Below are 20,556 nucleotides of genomic sequence, written 5' to 3' on the forward strand. Positions count from 1 at the left end.
AGATTGGAATTTCGGTTGTTTGCTCCTCAATTCCTTTACCAATCTCAAATAACTGCACTTCACAATACTTTACCAATTAATATAGATAGAGCTTATATAGAAAGTTTCCAGATTTCAAAAAGAATGAAGAATGTTCTTGTTTCTCTCTCTAGTTGCTTGAACGGCCATCAACAGAATGAAGAACACAGAACCTGTTTATAAAGCCGCTTCAACTTCAAAGCAGAAAGCATGTGTTCTACAGCGGTGCGCTTCTGGAAAACATGCCGACCAGGCTATTGGCCCACCGGGACGTGCATCGGCACTGCGGAACATATTTTCCGGCTGGAGTACATGCTCCTCCAATTCCATGCTTTCAAGCTCCTTGGGCTCTGCTTCAAGTTTGGCTCGTGATGCACCAGAATTTTTTAAATATATTTGAATTATTATAATTAGAAATTGGTACCAAAGCTAAGAAAGGAATACCTACCTCGTCGAAATCTGCCACCGCGTCGATTGGAGCCGATAAAGCATCTTCGATTTGCATGCGCCCAATCACTTTCACTGCCCAGACCTGCACCAAAAAAAAAGCCAAGAAACACCAAGTCGTTGGAATATAATGAATTAATAAGTTAGAGTTTCGAGTGAAAATTGTGGCCATCAACGATACCATTTAACAAAGTTGATCACGAACCAATGAGAAATACTGATATATTTAACCCGAAATTCTCTGCAGCATCAATCTATATCCAATTCCAATCAGTACACAACTTTGTATTCTAAGCTTCATGGTTTTTATGATCATATTCCACGAAACCCTACCCAGTCATGTCGTTGAACTTGAACGAATCGAAAAGCTAGAGTTTCGAGATCAAACCTAATAGCAGATCCAGTGGCGAAGATGAATAGGAATCGGTTCCGAAATGACAAACCAGAATGAGCAACGAGAAATCATGAACCAAAACCGAAAGAGTAAGAAAGAGAGTCTTTCTTGAAGGAGGAATCGACAGAGTAAGAAGGAGATGAAGCAAACCCGGCGTGGTCCTTCTTCTCCTAGGTGGCGGTGGAGTGAGACGCGTGCTTCTTCTCTGTTTTTTTTTTCATTTGCATTTTTAAAGAAAGACTGTTTGACGGGCTGATCACACGGCCACGAGTCATCGAATCGATCTCAGAGCGGCAAGTATAGAGAGAGAGAGAGAGAGAGAGAGAGAGAGAGAGATGTTTGAATGTTCAAATAAAGAACAACAAAGAGCATTGGATGGACGAAGCTACGGATTCCTTCTCACCTAAACTAAATATTCCCTGACGACGAAGAGAGCGGAATCGGGCGAGATTCTCCGGAAGCGTCGTCGGCAGCGAGGACGGAGCGGAGGTCGGCGACGGGGCGAAAGCGGCTTGGCAGAGGCGGACTCCGCGGAGGAGGAAAGGGCTTGGTAGTGGAAATAAAAGGACGCCTAATAAAGTAATTGAGATTGAAATAGGAATTGGTTTGGTACTTGGACCGTCGAAGTGGAGAGATAAGAGGAAACGAACCGACATGAAGAGAAAAATATAACTGACAGGTTAAAAATGAAAAGGTTGAAAGTGATTAAAAAAAAGCGATGACGTATCCTGTTCTAATTGGTTAAAAATAGAATGAACAGTGATTTTGTGATTCGGGCTTATTATATATTATAGATATAGATTATAGCTACGGTATTCGTAATCGAGTAGTATTTACACTCGGAAATACACTTCATTTAGGAACAATTAATAACACAATGAAATCTATTATAATACATATTATGTAAGTATTTATGGTTTGCTTGGTTTTGAAAAATACACTGTTCTTCATCAAGACTACGAATTTTAGATGTTTCCTAATGATAGTATATTACACAATATTAGCTCTGGGAAAAAGAGGACATTTCTTGCTGACAACATGATAATATAGAGGATTCAGGTAGAAAACCTTTCATTGAGTCTCATAATCACATGATTAGCAAAAAAATAAATAACACGTCATCAGATCTCATTAATATTAGACCAAAATCTACGTCGTACGTTAGTGCGGAGAATAGTAATTCAGAGCCATCTTAGCACGGCTATATTGAACACAAATGTTTACACACATAGTCAGTGAAATACAAAATTACCACAATCCATACAAGAGATGTCTTCATCCATGTATTAATTATTCGCATATATAATAATAAACTGCTTATATTATGATATTGATGCAAAAATAAAAAAAAGGGGATTCCAGTAGAAAAACTTTCATTGATGCAAAAATAAAAAAGTAGAAAACTTTTTATCTCAATCATTTAAAAACGCTTGAATATATAATTAATATCAAGACATCAACGACAAGGTTGAACTACTTATACTTTTATATTCGGCACACACACATATATATATATATTATATTCGTTAAGTATATAGATGGGTTCATTGACTCCCACTATTAGCTTCTTCTATATATTTCTATCCTTAATTATGTAAGGTTTTCAAATTAAAATCGATTCGCGAATCTCTTGTAATCTCAATATATATATATATATATATATATATATATATATATAGATATAGATAGATAGATGTTGATGAGAGCACATTCCGGCTATTGATGGTTGGTCTTGGAATATATACACAATTATATATAATATATATTTACAAAAAATTAAGAAAATAACCAGTTTAATTTGACATTACTAAATAGCTAACGTTTGGTAAATCTTATGTAAATAATCACAAATAATAACGTGGTCTAATATATGGATGTGACTATTTATCTAAGATTTACGTCTGTAAATACATGAAAATGATTATTTACTTAAAATTTACCAACCGTTAACTATTTAGCAATATCAAACGTTTTTCTAATGTGTATGTATTGTATGTATGTATATATTTATGTATAATATATAAATTTGGTACGATTTAATATAGTACTTGTGTCTAGCTAGGGGTCCAAACTCTTCTTTTATCTTTCTAATTAAATATATATTATCTTTGAGAAATTTCATTAATTTGACCTAAAAATTAATAAAGTATCAAGGCTAAACCTCTTACTTTAAAAATATATAAAAATGGACTTTTGTACACTATTTCAGACCAAAATACTCTTCTAACAATCGTGACATACAAATGGCGTACGATACGTACGATGTGTACGATGTCGTACGATGTCATATGATGCTATATGGTCAGAAAGGTATTTTTGTCTGAAATAGAGACAAAAGTCTATTTTAAATATTTTGAAGTAAAATGTCTAATCTTGATATTTTATTAATTTTTAGGTCCAATTAATGAAATTTCTCTCATCTTTCTAATTAATATATATATATATATATATATATATATATATATATTATTGTAGATAGATGTGGGTTCCAATCCTCTCCCCTATATATATATATATATATATATATATATATATATATATATATATATATATATATAATTAATTAATTTTGGCATAGTGCAATCAACTAGGAAATTGTAAACAAAATAACTTATCCCGAGTACCCTCCGAAGAAGACCTGTAATGTCATTGCACCGAATAGCGAATCATTCCTTAGTCCGCCACGAAATGACGGAGAAACAAGTACTAGTACAAATTTCAGCTTGCACGACAGTTGTTTTGTGTCGTGTTAGCCTATGTCGTGCAAGCTTGCACGATAATTTTCAAAGCTAACGTGCAAACTGTTTGCACAACTGTTTAAAACTGTCGCGCAAATAGCTGTAAAATTGGTTGTTAATCGCGGCATGAATGACATTCGCCGGGACTCAAAGCCATTGCACGACTATAAAAAAAACAAAAAATTAGAAAAATAATCAATTTAAACGTTTGATATTGCTAAATAGCTAAGGTTTGGTAAATATTAGGTAAATAACCATAAATGATGACGTGGCTTAATATGACAGTGGCTATTTACTTAATATTTATGTTTGTAAATATATAAAATTGACTATTTACCTAATATTTTCCAAACTTTGGCTATTTAGCAATTCTCAACGTTTAAGTTGGCTATTTTGCTAAATTACCCTAAAAAATGTATATAAAAAAATATTAATTATTTATAATACTATCATGCTAATAGAAAAAAGTTATATAAAAAATCTGAAATCAATTTGTATTCCATAATAGTTATCTTGCTAATTTTTTTTTATTTTTTTTAGTTTTTCAGAAGTAAAATGAATACATGACTAAGTAAATGGAAGCCCTGCACTTCTTCCTTCTCGATGGTCAACGATTTTGCCTCGGCGAAAATTCTCTCGGCTCCCTTGAAATTTCTTTCCGCGGCTGTCACTCACTTTTCTGCTTCCAGCTCCAGGATCCGTTTGTCCGTTAAAAGAAGTTTCCTCTTTGCTGATGCTAGGTCTTGTTAGATGCTGGATTTTCTTGTAGATAATTCCTAGAAGCATACAAATATCAATTCTTTAGCAAACTATCATCTGGGGACTGTGTTGAGGGGGTAAAATTATCACCTTTTTCTTGCACTGAATATTGTCTCAAGTACGTGATTAAAGAAACGCTCGCAACTCTGCAACACGTCCGCAATTTAAAGTACGTACTAGCCAAGTGGAGCAGATAGTTAGTCCTCCATGCAACACAAAGCGAAGACCAAAATTTATTATCCGAAAATAAATCAACAAAATCAGAAACAAATGATAACAAACTTTTCACTTGTTCATAGTTAAAAAATACAAAATAAAAATAAATAGAATATTGATTACAGTGATTCACAACATGACCTTAAGAACAACAAAACCAAAAAAAAAAAAAAAAAAAAAAATTCTAGCAGGTTTATAGTAATAAAAATTATGCTATGCTGGTTTTACAAACTTATGTACGAATAGTAGTAGTGTGCCCACTCACGAGGTCGGCGCTCAACCCCACCTCGCCCACCAACTGGAGGTCCTGCATGTCGAGCACTCGGCGGAGGCGTGGTCTACGTCCCAGCAACTCGAGCTCCAGCTCCTGATTAAAAACAAACAAATTAACACAACCACAATGAGAAGTAATCACACATACAATTATGATTCATACGGCCTCGACGATCTTCAACCTTAACTAAAAAAAAAAAAAAATCTGATTATCATAATTGAGTACACCAAAAATATAACAGGTTACAATTATGGAACAAATCCATTACATACTAAATTAACACCGAGCAAGTAAAACAAAAGCACAACGACTGAGATTTTTACACCAAGGAAGAAATTGATCATACTAAACGAAAACTAAACCACAGAGACAAACATATTATATCAATTGAGCAAAAAAAAAAAAAAAGTAATAGAAAAATATTTGTAGTCAGTTAAGGCAGGGTAAACAAAAATATAATAGAAACAATGGTGGGCTAAGTATCTAAACCAAACAGCCCCATATTTAAAAATAATAGCCTAACTATTAACATATTTAGGAAAGTAGCCAATTTATTATAATAACATTCCAATAATACCTTAGGAGGTTGTTACTATTAAGTGTAAGAGTAAATAATATTAACGGTAACAACAAACAATATAAATCTCATTACCCGTAATAAGAACAATAGTAAATCTTATTAACCGTAACAAGATCAACAATAAATCTGATTAACTATCATCTCTGCCGTCTCCGGTGCTGGAATCCGAGTTTTCATCAAAGTTTCAAAAGGCAAAATCTCAACCCTAAATTCAGATCCGAACACCGTCATTAATCGGATCGCCTTCAACGTTGCACCATTCTCCGACGAAGTCTCGCTCGTCTACGTCGAAAACGAAGTCATAACATTCGACGAAGAAACTATCAATTCTCAGCTTCTTCCGGCGTTTTCAAGACTGGAGTTGCGACCTTCAAACGGTCGGATCGGTACAGCCACGGGACTCGCTGATGTTCGAGATCATTTCCGGGGGAGGATCATCACGGTTAATCTAATTAACCTTCATAGTTAATCCAATTAACTATAACAATTAATATGCAGAACTGAACTTGCGACTTTCGAATGACCGGACTGGCGCAACCGCGAGACCCGCCGTCGAATCCCTAGTGCGGAAGCTCTGGAGCCGGTCGTTGGAGGAGCGACGAGGCGAGACCTGGCTCGGCCGATTGCGGGACGCTTCGGCACGGGGCGACCCAGACTGAGCCGCTGTGGATCGTACTCTCTCTCTCTCTCTCTATGCTACGAGGATTGCTTCTTCAATCCACGATTGCTAAGATCTTGGTCTGGTAAAGTTCCATCGTCACTACTACAAACAGTGGATTCCACAACGGTACAGTACCGTTGTGGAATGATTCCACAACGGTTCTGTACCGTTGTGGAATCCTCCGCTGTGTAATGATTCCACAACGGTACTCGTACCGTTGTAGAATCTTAGGGATTCCACAACGGTACAGTACCGTTGTGGAAACATCCATTTTCCACAACGGGACAGTCCCGTTGTGAAAACGGATCAATTTTTTAAAAACTCGCCGCGGCCACGTATTGATTTCGCCGTGGCGAACTCTTCCACAACGGTACAGCCGTACCGTTGTGGAATAGTTCGCCGCGGCCAATGACATACGTGGCCGCGGCGAACAAGAATCATGTTGTTTTCCGTTTCTCGCCGCGGCAACGTTACGTACTCGCCGCGGCGAGATCTTCCACAACGGGACGGTAGTCCCGTTGTGGAAGAATTTGCCGCGGCGAAATGTACACGTAGCCGCGGCGAATATGTATTGTGTTTTTTAAAAATTCTCGCCGCAGCAAGGTATACCTTTGGCTGCGGCGAGATAAATTCCCAGGAAAATTTGCCGCGGCGTAATTATTACACGCCGCGGCCAAATTGTACCTGAGAGCTATTTTTTTGTTTTCCAATTAAAAACCTGAAAATTAAATTATATATTCAAAATCAAATACATCCATAACATCCAAAATATATCCATAACATCCAAAACCAAATATATATCCAAAAAATCCAAAAATAAATATCTATATCCAAAATCAAACTAATATTCACATTCTATAAAAGTTTGTACGTATAACACCCACTCTTCTCGAACTTTCTCTAAGTTATCCGGTGTATATGACTTCTTCATTTGTAATTTCTCTATACCAACTCCAACAATATCACGCATATAACTTAAAACATAATACCCGCATTCCGTGTTTCCGATTTGTCTGGGAGCCGAGACACTTGTGATTAAGGTTGATTGACCGTTACTTCGGGCTTCTTGATTGTGAAGCTTGAAATCCGAAAAAATCCTTAGACGCCAAAAAAAAAAAATAGAAAAGAAGCATTAGTGTAAATGAAATATTTCAAATAACATGTAATTAATTTACCTTTTTATCAACATCCTTAAATCCAATGGGATTTTATTTTTCAACGGATCGAAGAACATCGCTTGATATTTCCAAAGATCGAAGACAACAAGCATCCAATGTTCATTTAAATTGTACGGCATCAAAACTAGTTGTTTTGGTTTGCAATTTCGTACTATTTTCCCGATTTGCTTGACGCGTTCGGATAAATGGGCCTCATCGTTGTTGGTTTGGAGGTAGCAACTCAAACCCGCTTCAACAAAACACATTACTTCACTCCGCTTATTTTTGTCTAATATGGATTGTAGATAACTACGAAAAACAATTATTGGATTAGTTAATAAAATGAAATATTGCATATTGATATAAGAAAAAGAATATAAAAGAAATATTTACCCCATGTAAACCGTTATGCATGACGCGCCTATTTCCTCGTATCTAAGGAATTCTTTAACATCGTCAAACATCACCGGAATACGCTCTACGGCGATGCTTGCACAAACTTTGACATTGATTGAATCCCCGTTCGGTAACATTACTCGGTTGGCATGTTGGGCGAGCAATCGAAACTTTGGATTAATCAACTTATATGAAATCTTCTTATCGTCATCGGCGCTAGGTTCACTATCACCACCGACCTTCAACACTTGTGTGACCACCGGGCCGCGACTCTCTTTTGCAATTTCAGTTTCTACTAATCTCTTTGGCCACTTAACGAAGCCCCCTACGGCTTCTTCAATAGTCTTGGCTTCATCGGTGGGAATCGGCAAAAAAGCTTTCTTAATCAAAGCCGTCGCAATGCTCACTCGTACGTTTACATCCTCCAAAGATGAAAAATGAACGTGTTCGGCTTTCATGTACGCTCGCCCGTTTGCTACATGAATCGTGCCTCCATTCATGAAATCATCAAGGAGGAGAATGCATTCCATGCTTTCATCCGAACACGGTGTCACCGACGTGGTTGGATTCATTGAGCAACTTGCTCGAACACTATCGGGTTTGTCGGCAACTTCATGTTGAGATTGTTTATCTAATAAATTCACTAATGTTATTAAAAAATATATATAAAAATATTTGACTTTTTTACTTGTATTAAAATATTAAAAATTACCTAAAGACGTCACTTCATTAGCCTTGTCTTCATCACCATCTTTAGCCATGTCTTCATCACCGCCCTTAGCCATCTCTTCATCATCACCCTTAGGCATCTCTTCATCAACACCAATATTTTCCTCTCCATTTGTGGGATGTAGGATACTAGGCAACTCTTCATTAGCATCTTTGAGACTCAAACCATTTTGAGTTAAGGCTTTCATAATGAAAGATTTTAACTCACACATTTCTCGACGTAACTTAGTTACCTCGTCACTCGAGTTTGACCGACGAGATACGGAATTGCAACTTGACGAGTATTTAGATTGCCCACGAACACGATCGGGATGTTCCTTAGATTGCAAGACACTTTCCATAGACTCATCCGTAACTTCTTGAGATGATTTTCCCTTCATTCTCGACTCAACCCATAATACCTCTTTTGTAGGCCATTCACCCGTCTCCTCGTACTATTATCAAGCAATACCACAAATTAATTAATAAATATTATGAAACATGTAATACAAAATAAAACATGTAAATCTAACCTTTTGTTGATCAAGTTTTCGATATCCATTGCGGCCGGTTCTAGATTTGTACACGTTCTTCCTCGCTATTTCTTTCCCATTGTCCGATGATTTTTTGAACACTTCGGAACGTCTATACTCAACAAATTTTATCCAATCTTCTTCGGTGATATTTCCATAGCGTTTGAAAACGTATTCCGGCCTCTTCAAGACGTTTGGATCATTGAGGTTGTCTTTGACTAGATCGTTGTATAGCTCGTGACGGAATAACCTCGCCGCTTCTCCAACTCTCATAAGACAATTATTCTTAAGTTCGATAGGGACCGTAAATGCTTCACATATTTCGTTCCAAATCCTTTCTTTTAGCTGTTTATGCTCTTTTAGTCTCCAATCGATCATCGAAATTGGAACGTGTTCTCTAGCTAACACGCCAAAATAACTCGATAACTCATCACCCTCCTTATCCAATGGTTCATCTCTATCATTAAATTTGACGTTTATCTTTTTACCAAGAGTTTTAACCTTATTAATCTTGGGCATAAGAGTATTTCTTCTTTTCCCGGGACCATCGATATTGGTGGATCTCCGTTTACCGCTAACGGTACTAGTGGAAGTATTAGACATAATCTATGAAAAAACAAAATTCAACATAATCTCAATTCAAACCAATTCCAACACAAACTCAAACTTAAATTCAATTTCAATTCAAACTAATTCCAACACAAACTCAAACCGAAATTCAATTTCAATTCAAACCAATTTCAATATAAACTCTAATCGAAATTCGATTCCACACTAATTTTCTACATAAATATCAAATTCCATATTCAATTTCTATATAACTTAAACACAAATACATAATTCTAACCTAATTTCAACATAAAAATACAACTTACATAAAAAAAAAACACTTACCCAAAACCTAATTTCAACATAAAAATACAAATTACATAAAAAAAAAAATACTTACCCGGAGTGAAGACGACGAGCACGGAGGCGTGGTGGAGAGATAAAACGTCAATGACGTTGTCGGGACTTGTGGTCGGAGGGTTGTAGTTGGAGGCAAGGTTTTGTGGACTTAGAAATTTGTGGAGAGTGGGTTTGGTGAGTTTGTGGAGAGGGGTTTGTGAAGAAGAAGAAGAAGAAGTTTGTGGCGGAATGTGGGTCGGAAGGAGATGAGGGGCGGAGGAAGAAGAGAGGAGAGAGAGGGACGGTGGCAGAGGAAGAAGAGAGGAGAGAGAGGGACGGTGGCAGAGGAAGAAGAGAGGAGAGAGAGGGACGGCGTCAGAGGAAGAAGAGAGGAGATAGAGGGACGGCGGCAGAGGAAGAAGAAATGGGCGGCGACGGAGTGGGTGTGGGGGGCGGCGACGCAGTGGGTGTGGGTCGGAGAGAAAGAGAGAAGAAGAAGAAAAATGAAATTTCTGAAAATTTTGAAAAAAATCGAATGGGAAAACTATTTTAAGTTCAGACCGCGATATTTCGCCGCGGCCAAGGTCCAACGTCGCCGCGGCGAGTGTATTCCACAACGGTATGATCGTCCCGTTGTGGAATATTTCGCCGCGGCCACGTATCTAATTGGCCGCGGCGAAACATTCTGGCCGCGGCTAACTTCATACGTGGCCGCGGCGAAATAGTTCACAGATTTACATAGCTCCTGGAACTCTTTTCGCCGCGGCCATGTACCTATTTCGCCGCGGCGTGACCGACCTGGCCGCAGCCAAATTATAGTATAGTCGCGGCGAAATAGTTCACAGATTTACATAGCCCCTGGAACTCTTTTCGCCGCGGCCACATATGAATTTCGCCGCGGCGTGACGGACTTGGCCGCAGCCAAATTATAGTATAGCCGCGGCAAAACAGTTCTCAGATTTACTGGAACTCGTTTCGCCACGGCAATGTATATATTTCACCGCGGCGAATATTGTACAACGGGACGACTGTCCCGTTGTTGAATCTATTCGCCGCGGCTATGTATATCTTTCGCCGAGGCGAAACATCGCGCACTGAATCTATAACTTAAAATTTCTCGTCATTTTCACTTTCTAATCTCAAAACCTCATTCGGAAACCCACTCCAAACCTAAATTCGACCTGTTCTGCGCCATTCTTGGTTATCACTCTCAACTATACGTCCAAATCTTGTAAGTTATTCTCCTACTTGCTTTGAATATGCTTGTTTTTTATAACTTGGTAATTAGAATGGGTATTTGTTGTAAAATCTAGGATTTTCTATCATTGAAGATGAAAAAATGGATGTGGGAGAATAGATTAACTGAGATATATCAAGAAGGTGTAGATGAGTTTTGTAAATTCGCTAGAGATCATATGGACGACGTGAAATCTATTCGTTGCCCTTGTGTTCGATGTGGAAATCATAGGCATTTTTCGCTTGATGTTGTTCGAACCCATTTGTTTGCGTATGGAATAATGACCTCCTATCAAAGATGGTACTATCATGGTGAGGTTTTTCGTTCGACGATAAACAATAGCGTTGATGATATTGAAGATGATGTTGATGATATGCCTGGAATGATGAATGATTTGGAGGACGATTTTGTTGACCGGCCGGAGTTGTTTGAGTCGATGATGATTGATGCGGAGACACCATTATACGAAGGGTGTACAAGCTTTTCGAAGTTGTCGTTTTTAGTTACGTTGTTTCATTTGAAGGCGTCGGGTGGTTGGACAAACACTAGCTTTACAAAATTGTTGGAAACACTTAAAGAAGCCTTTCTGAAAGACAATAAAGTTCCTTTAAGTATGTATGAGGCGAAGAAGACTTTAGGCACATTAGGTATGAAGTACGAGAAGGTCCATGCGTGCCCGAATGATTGTATTTTATACAGACACGAGCATGAAAATCTAGATGAATGTCCGATCTGCAAAGAGTCGAGGTGGAAGAAGGGTAAAATGCCACGTGACGAAGTCAAAGGAGTTCTAGTTAAGGTATGTATTCACTTCTCGATTATCAAATACATGTATAGCCTATAATGGTATGCTTCTTATTGTTTTTTTATGATTGCAGTCGTTATGGTACATTCCTCCAATGCCACGCTTCCGACGAATGTTTAATAGTGCCAAACACGCGAAGAACATGGTTTGGCACTCCGAAAAACGTGTCAATGATGGTGTTCTCAGACATCCTGCCGATGCTGCCCAATGGAAATCCTTTGATTTTGAGTATAAGGATTTCAGTCCTGATCCCCGAAATCTTCATCTTGGTTTAGCAACTGATGGTATGAACCCGTTTAGCATGATGAGCAGTAAATACAGTGTTTGGCCGGTTATATTGGTGAACTACAATCTCCCTCCAAAACTCTGTATGGAGAGAAAGTTCTTGATGTTAACGCTTCTGATATCAGGACCGAGTCAACCAGGTAATGATATCGATGTTTATTTGGCACCGCTTGTTGATGATTTGAAGATGTTATGGGATAAGGGCTATGAGGTTAAAGACGCTTATCGTGGAGATTCTTTCAACTTACGGGCAATGTTATTGTGGACTATTAACGACTTTCCGGCCTATGGAAATTTGTCAGGATATTCTGTGAAATGCTCGATTGGTTGTCCTATTTGTATGAAAGACACATCTTCCATCCGGTTGAAGCATGGTAAGAAGACTGTTTTTCTCGGGCATAGAAGATTTTTACCAAGAGACCACCCATTTAGAAGGTTAAAACAAGCATTTGATGGCAACACAGAAGAACGGCTCCCTCCTCGAATTTTGTCTGGTGAAGATGTCTACGAGATGGTAAAAAACGTCAATGAAGTCCTTGGAAAAAGAAAGCGTCGTGCTAGTACTAAAGAGTCGTTTCAAGAGAATCCTTGGAAGAAGAAATCGATATTTTATGACCTTCCTTATTGGAAGACGCACTACGTTCGGAATTGTCTGGATGTTATGCATATCGAGAAAAATGTTTGCGAATCCGTTATCGGTACTCTTCTTGATGATCCACATAAATCGAAAGACGGAATAAAATCTAGAAGGGATCTCAAGGAGCTGAATATAAGAAGTATTTTGCATGCCGAGGAGGAGGTCGGACAAAAAACAAAATTACCAGCGGCTAAGTATACTCTAGATCAGAAGGAGAAGAAGAAGTTGTGTAAATGGTTTGCGTCTATCAAAGTTCCCGATGGTCATTCTTCAAACTATACGAGATTTGTATCTATGAAAGATTTGAGACTTATTGGAATGAAGACTCACGATTGTCATGTGCTTCTACAACAAATGTTACCTCTCGCCTTGCGTGGAATTTTGTCACCCGATGTGAGATTTGCAATATCCAAGATATGTGTATTCTTCAACTCGATTTGCTCGAAGCTTATTGATCCCACTCGGTTGGATTCCATGCAATCGGAGTTGGTAAAAACTCTATGCATGCTAGAGAAGTTTTTCCCACCTTCGTTTTTTGACATCATGATTCACTTAACTGTTCACTTGGTACGTGAAGTGAAATTATGTGGGCCCGTATTTTTACGTTGGATGTATCCAATCGAACGTTACATGAAAGTGTTGAAGAGTTATGTGAAGAACTACAATAGGCCGGAAGGGAGCATAGTAGAAAACTATATAGCTGAGGAGGCCGTTGAATTTTGTTCGGAGTATTTAACTAATGCAGACGCGATTGGGTTGCCAAAGAACACAAGTCATGAATCAAAAGCTTTATCTACAGGTATGTTTTGTGACACTTTCTTTTGTGTATTTAACTTATTCATGAGAGGACCACTACTTATATGAGTGGTTATGTACAGGTACTTATTCTATCGTCAACCGGAAAGAGTGGGAGCAAACCAGTCTCCATGTCTTGCATAACGTTTCCGAGGTCACGTCGTTTGTGGATATTCATTTGAAAGAATTGAGGGAAAATGATCCAAAAAGAGCTAAAAATGAAAAATGGTTACAAGAAGAGCACAATCGATTGTTTCAGAAGTGGCTTGGAAAACGATTATTTCAAGAATCAGGACATTCAGAAACGTTGAGCAAAATATCTGGCGGTCCTTCGTCAATGGTTACAAGGTACACTGCTTGGTCTGTTAATGGTTTTACTTTTTACACCAAAGAAAGAGACAACAAGCATCCCGTTCAAAATAGTGGTGTTACATTACTTGCTGAAGCATTACACGTTTCTTCGGCAAAGGATAAAAATCCAAAAAAAGCTTTCATGAACTATTATGGGTACATTGAAGACATTTGGGAACTTGATTATTGTGGGCTACGAATCGCTTTGTTTAAGTGCAAATGGGCAGACAACAATCATGTTAAAGTTGATAAAGACGGAGTTACGATTGTCGACTTTCGACGTACAAGTTACGAGAATGATTCATTTATTTTGGCCTCACAAGCAACTCAAGTGTTTTACGTACCAGAACCCGTCAATCCAGATTTGTCTTTAGTGGTTCACATGAAAGCGAGAAATATTGAAGAAGATGAAGAAGACAACATGTCTAGTATCCCCCCATTCACATCCGGCTTGCCACTTGTTGATGAAGAGATCGAAGATTTTGATGATGATGATGTTTCTCATTTACATCGTTCGGATATCAATCATATTTTAGTGTGAAACAAAAAAAATATGTATTTTAAGTTTTAGATGAATGATCATGTAGTTTATTTTATGATATATACTTTATAATATTATTGTTAATATCTTGTTGATAAATACTAATATGGCCGCTGCCAAGACTATAAAACGTCAAGGCTTAATTATCCGCCGCGGCCATGTATACTACACGCCGCGGCCATCATGTCTCGCCGCGGCCAATAGACTACCTGGCCGCGGCGAAATAAGTTCCAGATTCTATGTTTTTTAAGGAACTTATTTCGCCGCGGCCATGTATACTACACGCCGCGGCCATCAGGTCTCGCCGCGGCCAATAGACCACCTGGCCGCGGCGAAATAAGTTCCAGATTCTATGTTTTTTAAGGAACTTATTTCGCCGCGGCCATGTATACTACACGCCGCGGCGATCATGTCTCGCCACGGCCAATAGACCACCTGGACGCGGCGAAATAAGTTCCAGATTCTATGTTTTTTAAGGAACTTATTTCGCCGCGGCCATGTATACTACACGCCGCGGCCATCATGTCTCGCCGCGGCCAATAGACCACCTGGCCGCGGCGAAATAAGTTCCAGATTCTATGTTTTTTAAGGAACTTATTTCGCCGCGGCCATGTATACTACACGCCGCGGCCATCATGTCTCGCCGCGGCCAATAGACCACCTGGCCGCGGCTATGATATCTCGCCGCAGCCAAGAGGATACGTGGCTTCGGCGAATTACTAAATTCAAAGGGGAGAATCTAGTTATTACTTATTAATCTAAAGTAATATCAAACACAATCAATACATAAATTTTAAATACTCAAATCATCCATTCAATACCATGACAATACCATAACAATACCATAACAAGTCTCAAACAGAAATTCATACAATACCATAACGAGTCTCAAACACAAATTAAAAACTGAAACAAGTATCAAACACACATAAAGACATAAATATTTAAGTCTCACACACATAAAAAAAAGTTGAAAACAATAATTAAACTTAGAAGGTTTCAAAAAACACATAAAAAAAAGTTTACTCGTTCTCGTCGTTGTCATTCCTAGGTGGTTGTGGTGGTGGTGGTGGTGGCCCCGGGTACTGAGGAGGTGCCATATGCGGTGGCCACTGCGGTGCTTGCGCCTGATAGTATGTGTATTGAGGATATGGAGGAAACCGGTATTGATTCTCCTGATTAATGTCCCATCGACCTATCAGCTCGTTCAATCCTTCGAAAGTCGCGGCGCCATATTGTCCTTGTTGGTACATGTAATCTTGGGTGTGTTGATACCCGCCAACGAGATAGTGGTTACACCGAGCAATGTACTCTTGGGTGGCGGGATCATACCCCGGAGGTGGTTGTAAACACAACAGTGGCTCGGTGACGGTTCATCCTGCTCTTCTTCATCCTCTTCCGGCTCTTTGACAATGTATCTCTCGATCGTCTTGTCATTAATAGGCGGCCCACACTTCTTGGTTGTGTCGTGTTTTGCGCCTCCAATACCGGCATTCAGACACAGGCCGTAGATGATTGACGGATACGGCAACCCATTTTTGATATTCTTGTAGTCGATTCTCTTCATCCAATTGTAGATGAATCGACCAACGTTGATGGTGTTACCACGAATGATACAAAACAAAAGATGGACATGTTCCTCGTCGAGACGGGTGAAGTGCTTTATCGGAAAGAGACGGGAGCAAAGGAAATAAATCCCCGTTTTTGCGAGCCTGTAAATTAAACACCGTTATATTTAAAACATGCAATTAATAGAAAAAATAAACACCGTTCTATTTAAAACATACAATAGATAAAATAATACACGCAAAAAAGAAGAAAAGTCTAACCTCGTCAATGATTTACGGAAAAGCTTTCTAACTCCTTTGTCCATGACCCAATTCTCTCCTGGAGTAGTCAACAAACTCAACATTTCATCGAGATTAGGATTTCTCAACCATTGTCGATAACCCTCATTCTCGAATTCGATGTCTGGGGTTCCTAGCAATGCGTTGATGGCTCCGACACTACAATCAACGTCTACACCACGAACCGTCACCACATCATCCTCGTGATCTGGTAAGTTCGCGTAGAATTCGTACATGAGAGTAACGTTTGCTTTGTGCTCGGGTGTGGCACAAAATTTTCTCCAAGAGAAACCTTCGATGGTATTGTTGATTTGAGACCCTATAGGCGTGCTTGAGCTCACCTTCAATCCTCGTTCAAAGATCGGAGCTCGTTGAACGAGGATGTCGTAGCGATCTTCTGCGGCCTTGCTAGTGAATACCCGACTATTATAATCCACTACGGGTTCGGGTTCGGCTTGACGAGACCTCTTTTTTTTTGTGGGGGGCCTAGAAGAGCCCGGTGCGGCTTCTTTGTGACCGGCGGGGGTCTTTGAACGGCCCATTTTCACCTAATTGAACAAATCATTTCAAACTCAAATTCAACAACATTTTCAAACAATAAATCATCTTCAACACAAAATTAAACTCAATTCAACACTAAATACATATAAAAACACATTATATTCAAATAAATAAAACATAAAACTCATCACAAACACAAATTCAAACTCAAATCCGAACTCAATTTAACTACAATATCAAAATACAACTCATTTTCAATCTAAAATAACATTATACCCAAAATCATAAATTAGAACAAAAAACTCAAAATAAAAAACCCTAATTTCGGCCAAATCTACACCCCAAATATCATAAATTACAACCAAAATCAACCAAAATCATAAATTAGTTTATAAATCACACAAAATATTCATGAAAATTAAGATTTTGATATGAAAATTGAGATAAAAACATACCTTGATAAAAGAATTCGGTGGGAGAGAGAGCAAGGGAGGCGAAACCGAGAGAAAGAAAGAAGAGACCCGGCGAGATTTTGCTTCGGCGAGGAGGGCGGCGAGATTTGGCGGCGAAGTTTCAAGGTGGGTTTTGGAGGAGAAATTGCACAGAATCGGACGAAATGAAGGTCTGAGGTGAGTGAAAGTGTAAAAAATGAAAAAAGAAATCGAAATGAGGCTTTTATAGTGAAGCCCTAAAATTTTTTATGACAATTCGCCGCGGCGAGTTGAAGCCTTGGCCGCGGCGAGCTGTCGTAAAAATTTCAACAACGGGTTATTGTCCCGTTGTGGAATCAACTCGCCGCGGCGAAGCATTGACTTCGCCGCGGCGAGATCTCTGAATTTATACCTTTTCCACAACGGTACAGCGTACCGTTGTGGAAGAGTTTAGCCGCGGCGAGTTCTTGCCTTGGCCGCGACGAGATCCAACAACGGGTCACCGTACCGTTGTGGAATGTCCGGGATTCCACAACGGTACTGTGGTACCGTTGTGGAATCATATAGATTCCACAACGGTAATGTGGTACCGTTGTGGAATCCCGGACATTCCACAACGGTACGACTGTACCGTTGTGGAAGCATATAGATTCCACAACGGTACTGTGTTCCGTTGTGGAATTTCCGTTGTGTAATCCAACATTTGTAGTAGTGCGTAGTCTCCAGGGTATTTTAGACACAATGAAATTATTTTGGTTAATTGTTTAATATAACTCAAACCTCAACTATTAATCAAATAATTGGCTGCGTAGCCATCTTAAACACTAGCAATTTGGTTTTAACCAACCTTTCGTTAATTTCCCGTAAATAGCCATCTTGCTTACGTGGCAGCTTATCAATTGAAATTTTTTTACACGTTTACCCTTATTAATTAAGGTGACTAATTAAAGATTTTTTTTTTAAAATTTGAATCTTTCCGATTTGGAAAGAGTTTTTAACGTGTATTTCAGGGTTTTATGGACGTGAGATATGCGTTGACTTTAGCTAAGTTTGTTTCTATTTTCGTGGCTATTAATTATGGAATAAAATCAGTAAATATATTCTTTTATTTACTGAATATTATTTGATTCAAAACAGCGAATCATCCTCGATGAAACAATTGGTATTAACTGTAAATATGCTTTGTATTTACAATGTATTTACGATGAAACAACAGCGTTGTAGAAAGCTGTTGGATTCTACAACGGATTTTTAAGCGTTGTAGAAGCTTCTACAACGCAGGATTCTACAACGCTTAAGAAGCGTTGTAGAATCATTCTACAACTGTTTTTAAGCGTTGTAGAATCCTGGTTTTGTAGTAGTGTTGGTATTAACTATAAATCAATGTTGTATTTACAATGCTGGATAAGAATTCACCAGAACCAAAATCTTAGCAAATTCACAATCACTGAAAAAATCTCATACACTCAAAACCACCAGCAATTCCGATGAAAAAGAAGAAAAAGAAGAAGAAGAGCGAAAATCTCCAAATTGAAAAGAACAAATCAAATCAAGCAAATCTGCCATTGGATAATCCTTAACAAGCTCCACCAATCCAATTCGATAGGCACACCCCGTTTTCCGCCACCATCGACGAGCGTCGGCCGATGTTGCAGAGGGTGGGCGAGTGTCGGAGCCGATGTTGCAGAGGGTGGAGCGTCGGCCGATGTTGCAGAGCGTTGATTTTATTTTTATCGGTTGTGTAGAGATAAAGAGAGAGTCGAGATATCTGCATTAATGGAGTTTTAAATGCCCCCTCAATTTGTGCGAGTAGTTATGGCCGAATATTTTGTTTTCTATTTGAATTAATTGGCTGAAAATAATGAGCGGGAATTTGGCTAGAGTTATTTGAGGTCATTCACGTCTTTTAACATGTTGTAAATAGATTGATGTGGCTATTAATAGGAAATTAATAGAAGGTTGGCTAAAACTAAAACCCTTATAACAGTGTGGCTATATACCTATGTTATTTTAAAGGACCCCATTTATTTGCTAGTTATTTGAAAATCTCTATAAACAATCACAAAACGCATGTATCAAGCAGATTTTGGTGGCAAGGAGGTCCGACGGTCAAGAAAAATCATACAACTCCAATAAAAAAAAAAAATGAAGCATTACTAAGAGCACACTGGCCATATTAACACCAAATCTACGCTCGTTTAGATTAAAGCAATACTACAAACCACGTTAGATTTTATAAAGCATACTAAGACCCGACTACGGCCATATTAACACCAATTAAAAATCTACGGCATGCTCACATAACATTCACTCTTAAAATTATGTTAGACAGAGCAAAATTTTGAGATTTTTCATTTGAAAAGAAATCAAAATTTTGTTCAACTATAAAAAAAAATGAAAGTTTATAAAACTTTGACATGAAAAGCTTCTCCATCTAAGGGTCAACGTTGAACGACAGAGCCTTCCACATGGAAGTCCACCCAGCCAAATGCGTGAAGGTCGGGCTGCAAAACACAAACAAGCAGAAATTCAACCATACACAACGTGATATATTGCTCTGACTATTGCTTCACTATGACTTCCTCGATAAATGACACAACAAACAGAGAATATTCTCACATCGTTAATCATCTAAATGAAAAACAAATTAAAAGATCAAGATAGATAACACAAATAAACTATTTGACTATTTTTTTTGCCCAAATGTTAAAAATCATGTTTGAGAGTTGTAAGCATATATGCCTAACTCTGTATTATCACGCAAAATCCTACTTGAATTGCAAATTTTACATCGAAGTAGGCACAACTTCAGATTCACATCGAAATAGGCGCAACTTCAGATTCACATAAAATGATAAGTGGCAATACATCGAACATGTAATAGGCACTGTACTAACATAATAATCTACCTTGTTTTGGCGACGTTGGTTTCGATTTCGGTGAAGACGTCACTGGGATAGGCAGCTGAGAGAATGAAAGCATCAAGTCCGAACCCTAAGCCACGAGAAAAAGGCCCAATTGTTGGTTACAATTGATTGAATCTTGCAACGAACAATATTGATGAAAGAGATATAAAGGGATCAAATGTACGTGTTGTTGAGCATATGAAGAAAACAACTCTGGAGGAACTTTCCTTGTGTGTATATGAAGGAAATACAAAAGCTGGAGATATATTAACATAGTTACAACAGCAAACTATTTATAGGAACACATAAGACGTTAAACAACAAAACAATAACACCCAAAAACATAAACATACAAAAAACATTAAAACCCATTATTACCCCATATTTGCTCCACTACAATAAATAATAATCAAAAGGCTAACGCATGTAATTGATCCCATGCACGTTATAC

At 38.4% G+C, this 20,556-nt stretch overlaps 1 protein-coding gene across 1 annotated transcript; it reads left to right on the forward strand.

The window, feature by feature from the left end:
* The first annotated feature begins 3,102 nt into the window (after nucleotides 1-3,102).
* Nucleotides 3,103-18,921, forward strand: LOC149389803 (uncharacterized). The gene is made up of 5 exons (XM_089622726.1): nucleotides 3,103-3,169; nucleotides 5,642-5,812; nucleotides 5,925-6,009; nucleotides 12,844-13,532; nucleotides 18,806-18,921. Exons 1-5 carry the CDS (start codon nucleotides 3,103-3,105, stop codon nucleotides 18,919-18,921), a joined length of 1,128 nt encoding a protein of 375 aa, XP_089478852.1.
* Nucleotides 18,922-20,556: the final 1,635 nt, after the last annotated feature.

This window comes from Urtica dioica, chromosome 8 (assembly GCF_054948205.1).
Source record: "Urtica dioica subsp. dioica isolate 48M chromosome 8, U.dioica_male_clone48M_v1_H2, whole genome shotgun sequence".
In the NCBI taxonomy this organism is placed as follows: Eukaryota; Viridiplantae; Streptophyta; class Magnoliopsida; order Rosales; family Urticaceae; genus Urtica; species Urtica dioica.

Bases quoted from the DNA above. Each gene is read 5' to 3' on its own strand.
- LOC149389803 (XM_089622726.1), top strand. From the start codon at position 3,103: ATGGCGTACGATACGTACGATGTGTACGATGTCGTACGATGTCATATG. The intron at 5,813-5,924 runs GTACAGCCACGG...ATTAATATGCAG, and splicing joins ACCTTCAAACGGTCGGATCG to AACTGAACTTGCGACTTTCG. The intron at 13,533-18,805 runs GTATGTTTTGTG...CCAATTCGATAG, and splicing joins ATCAAAAGCTTTATCTACAG to GCACACCCCGTTTTCCGCCA.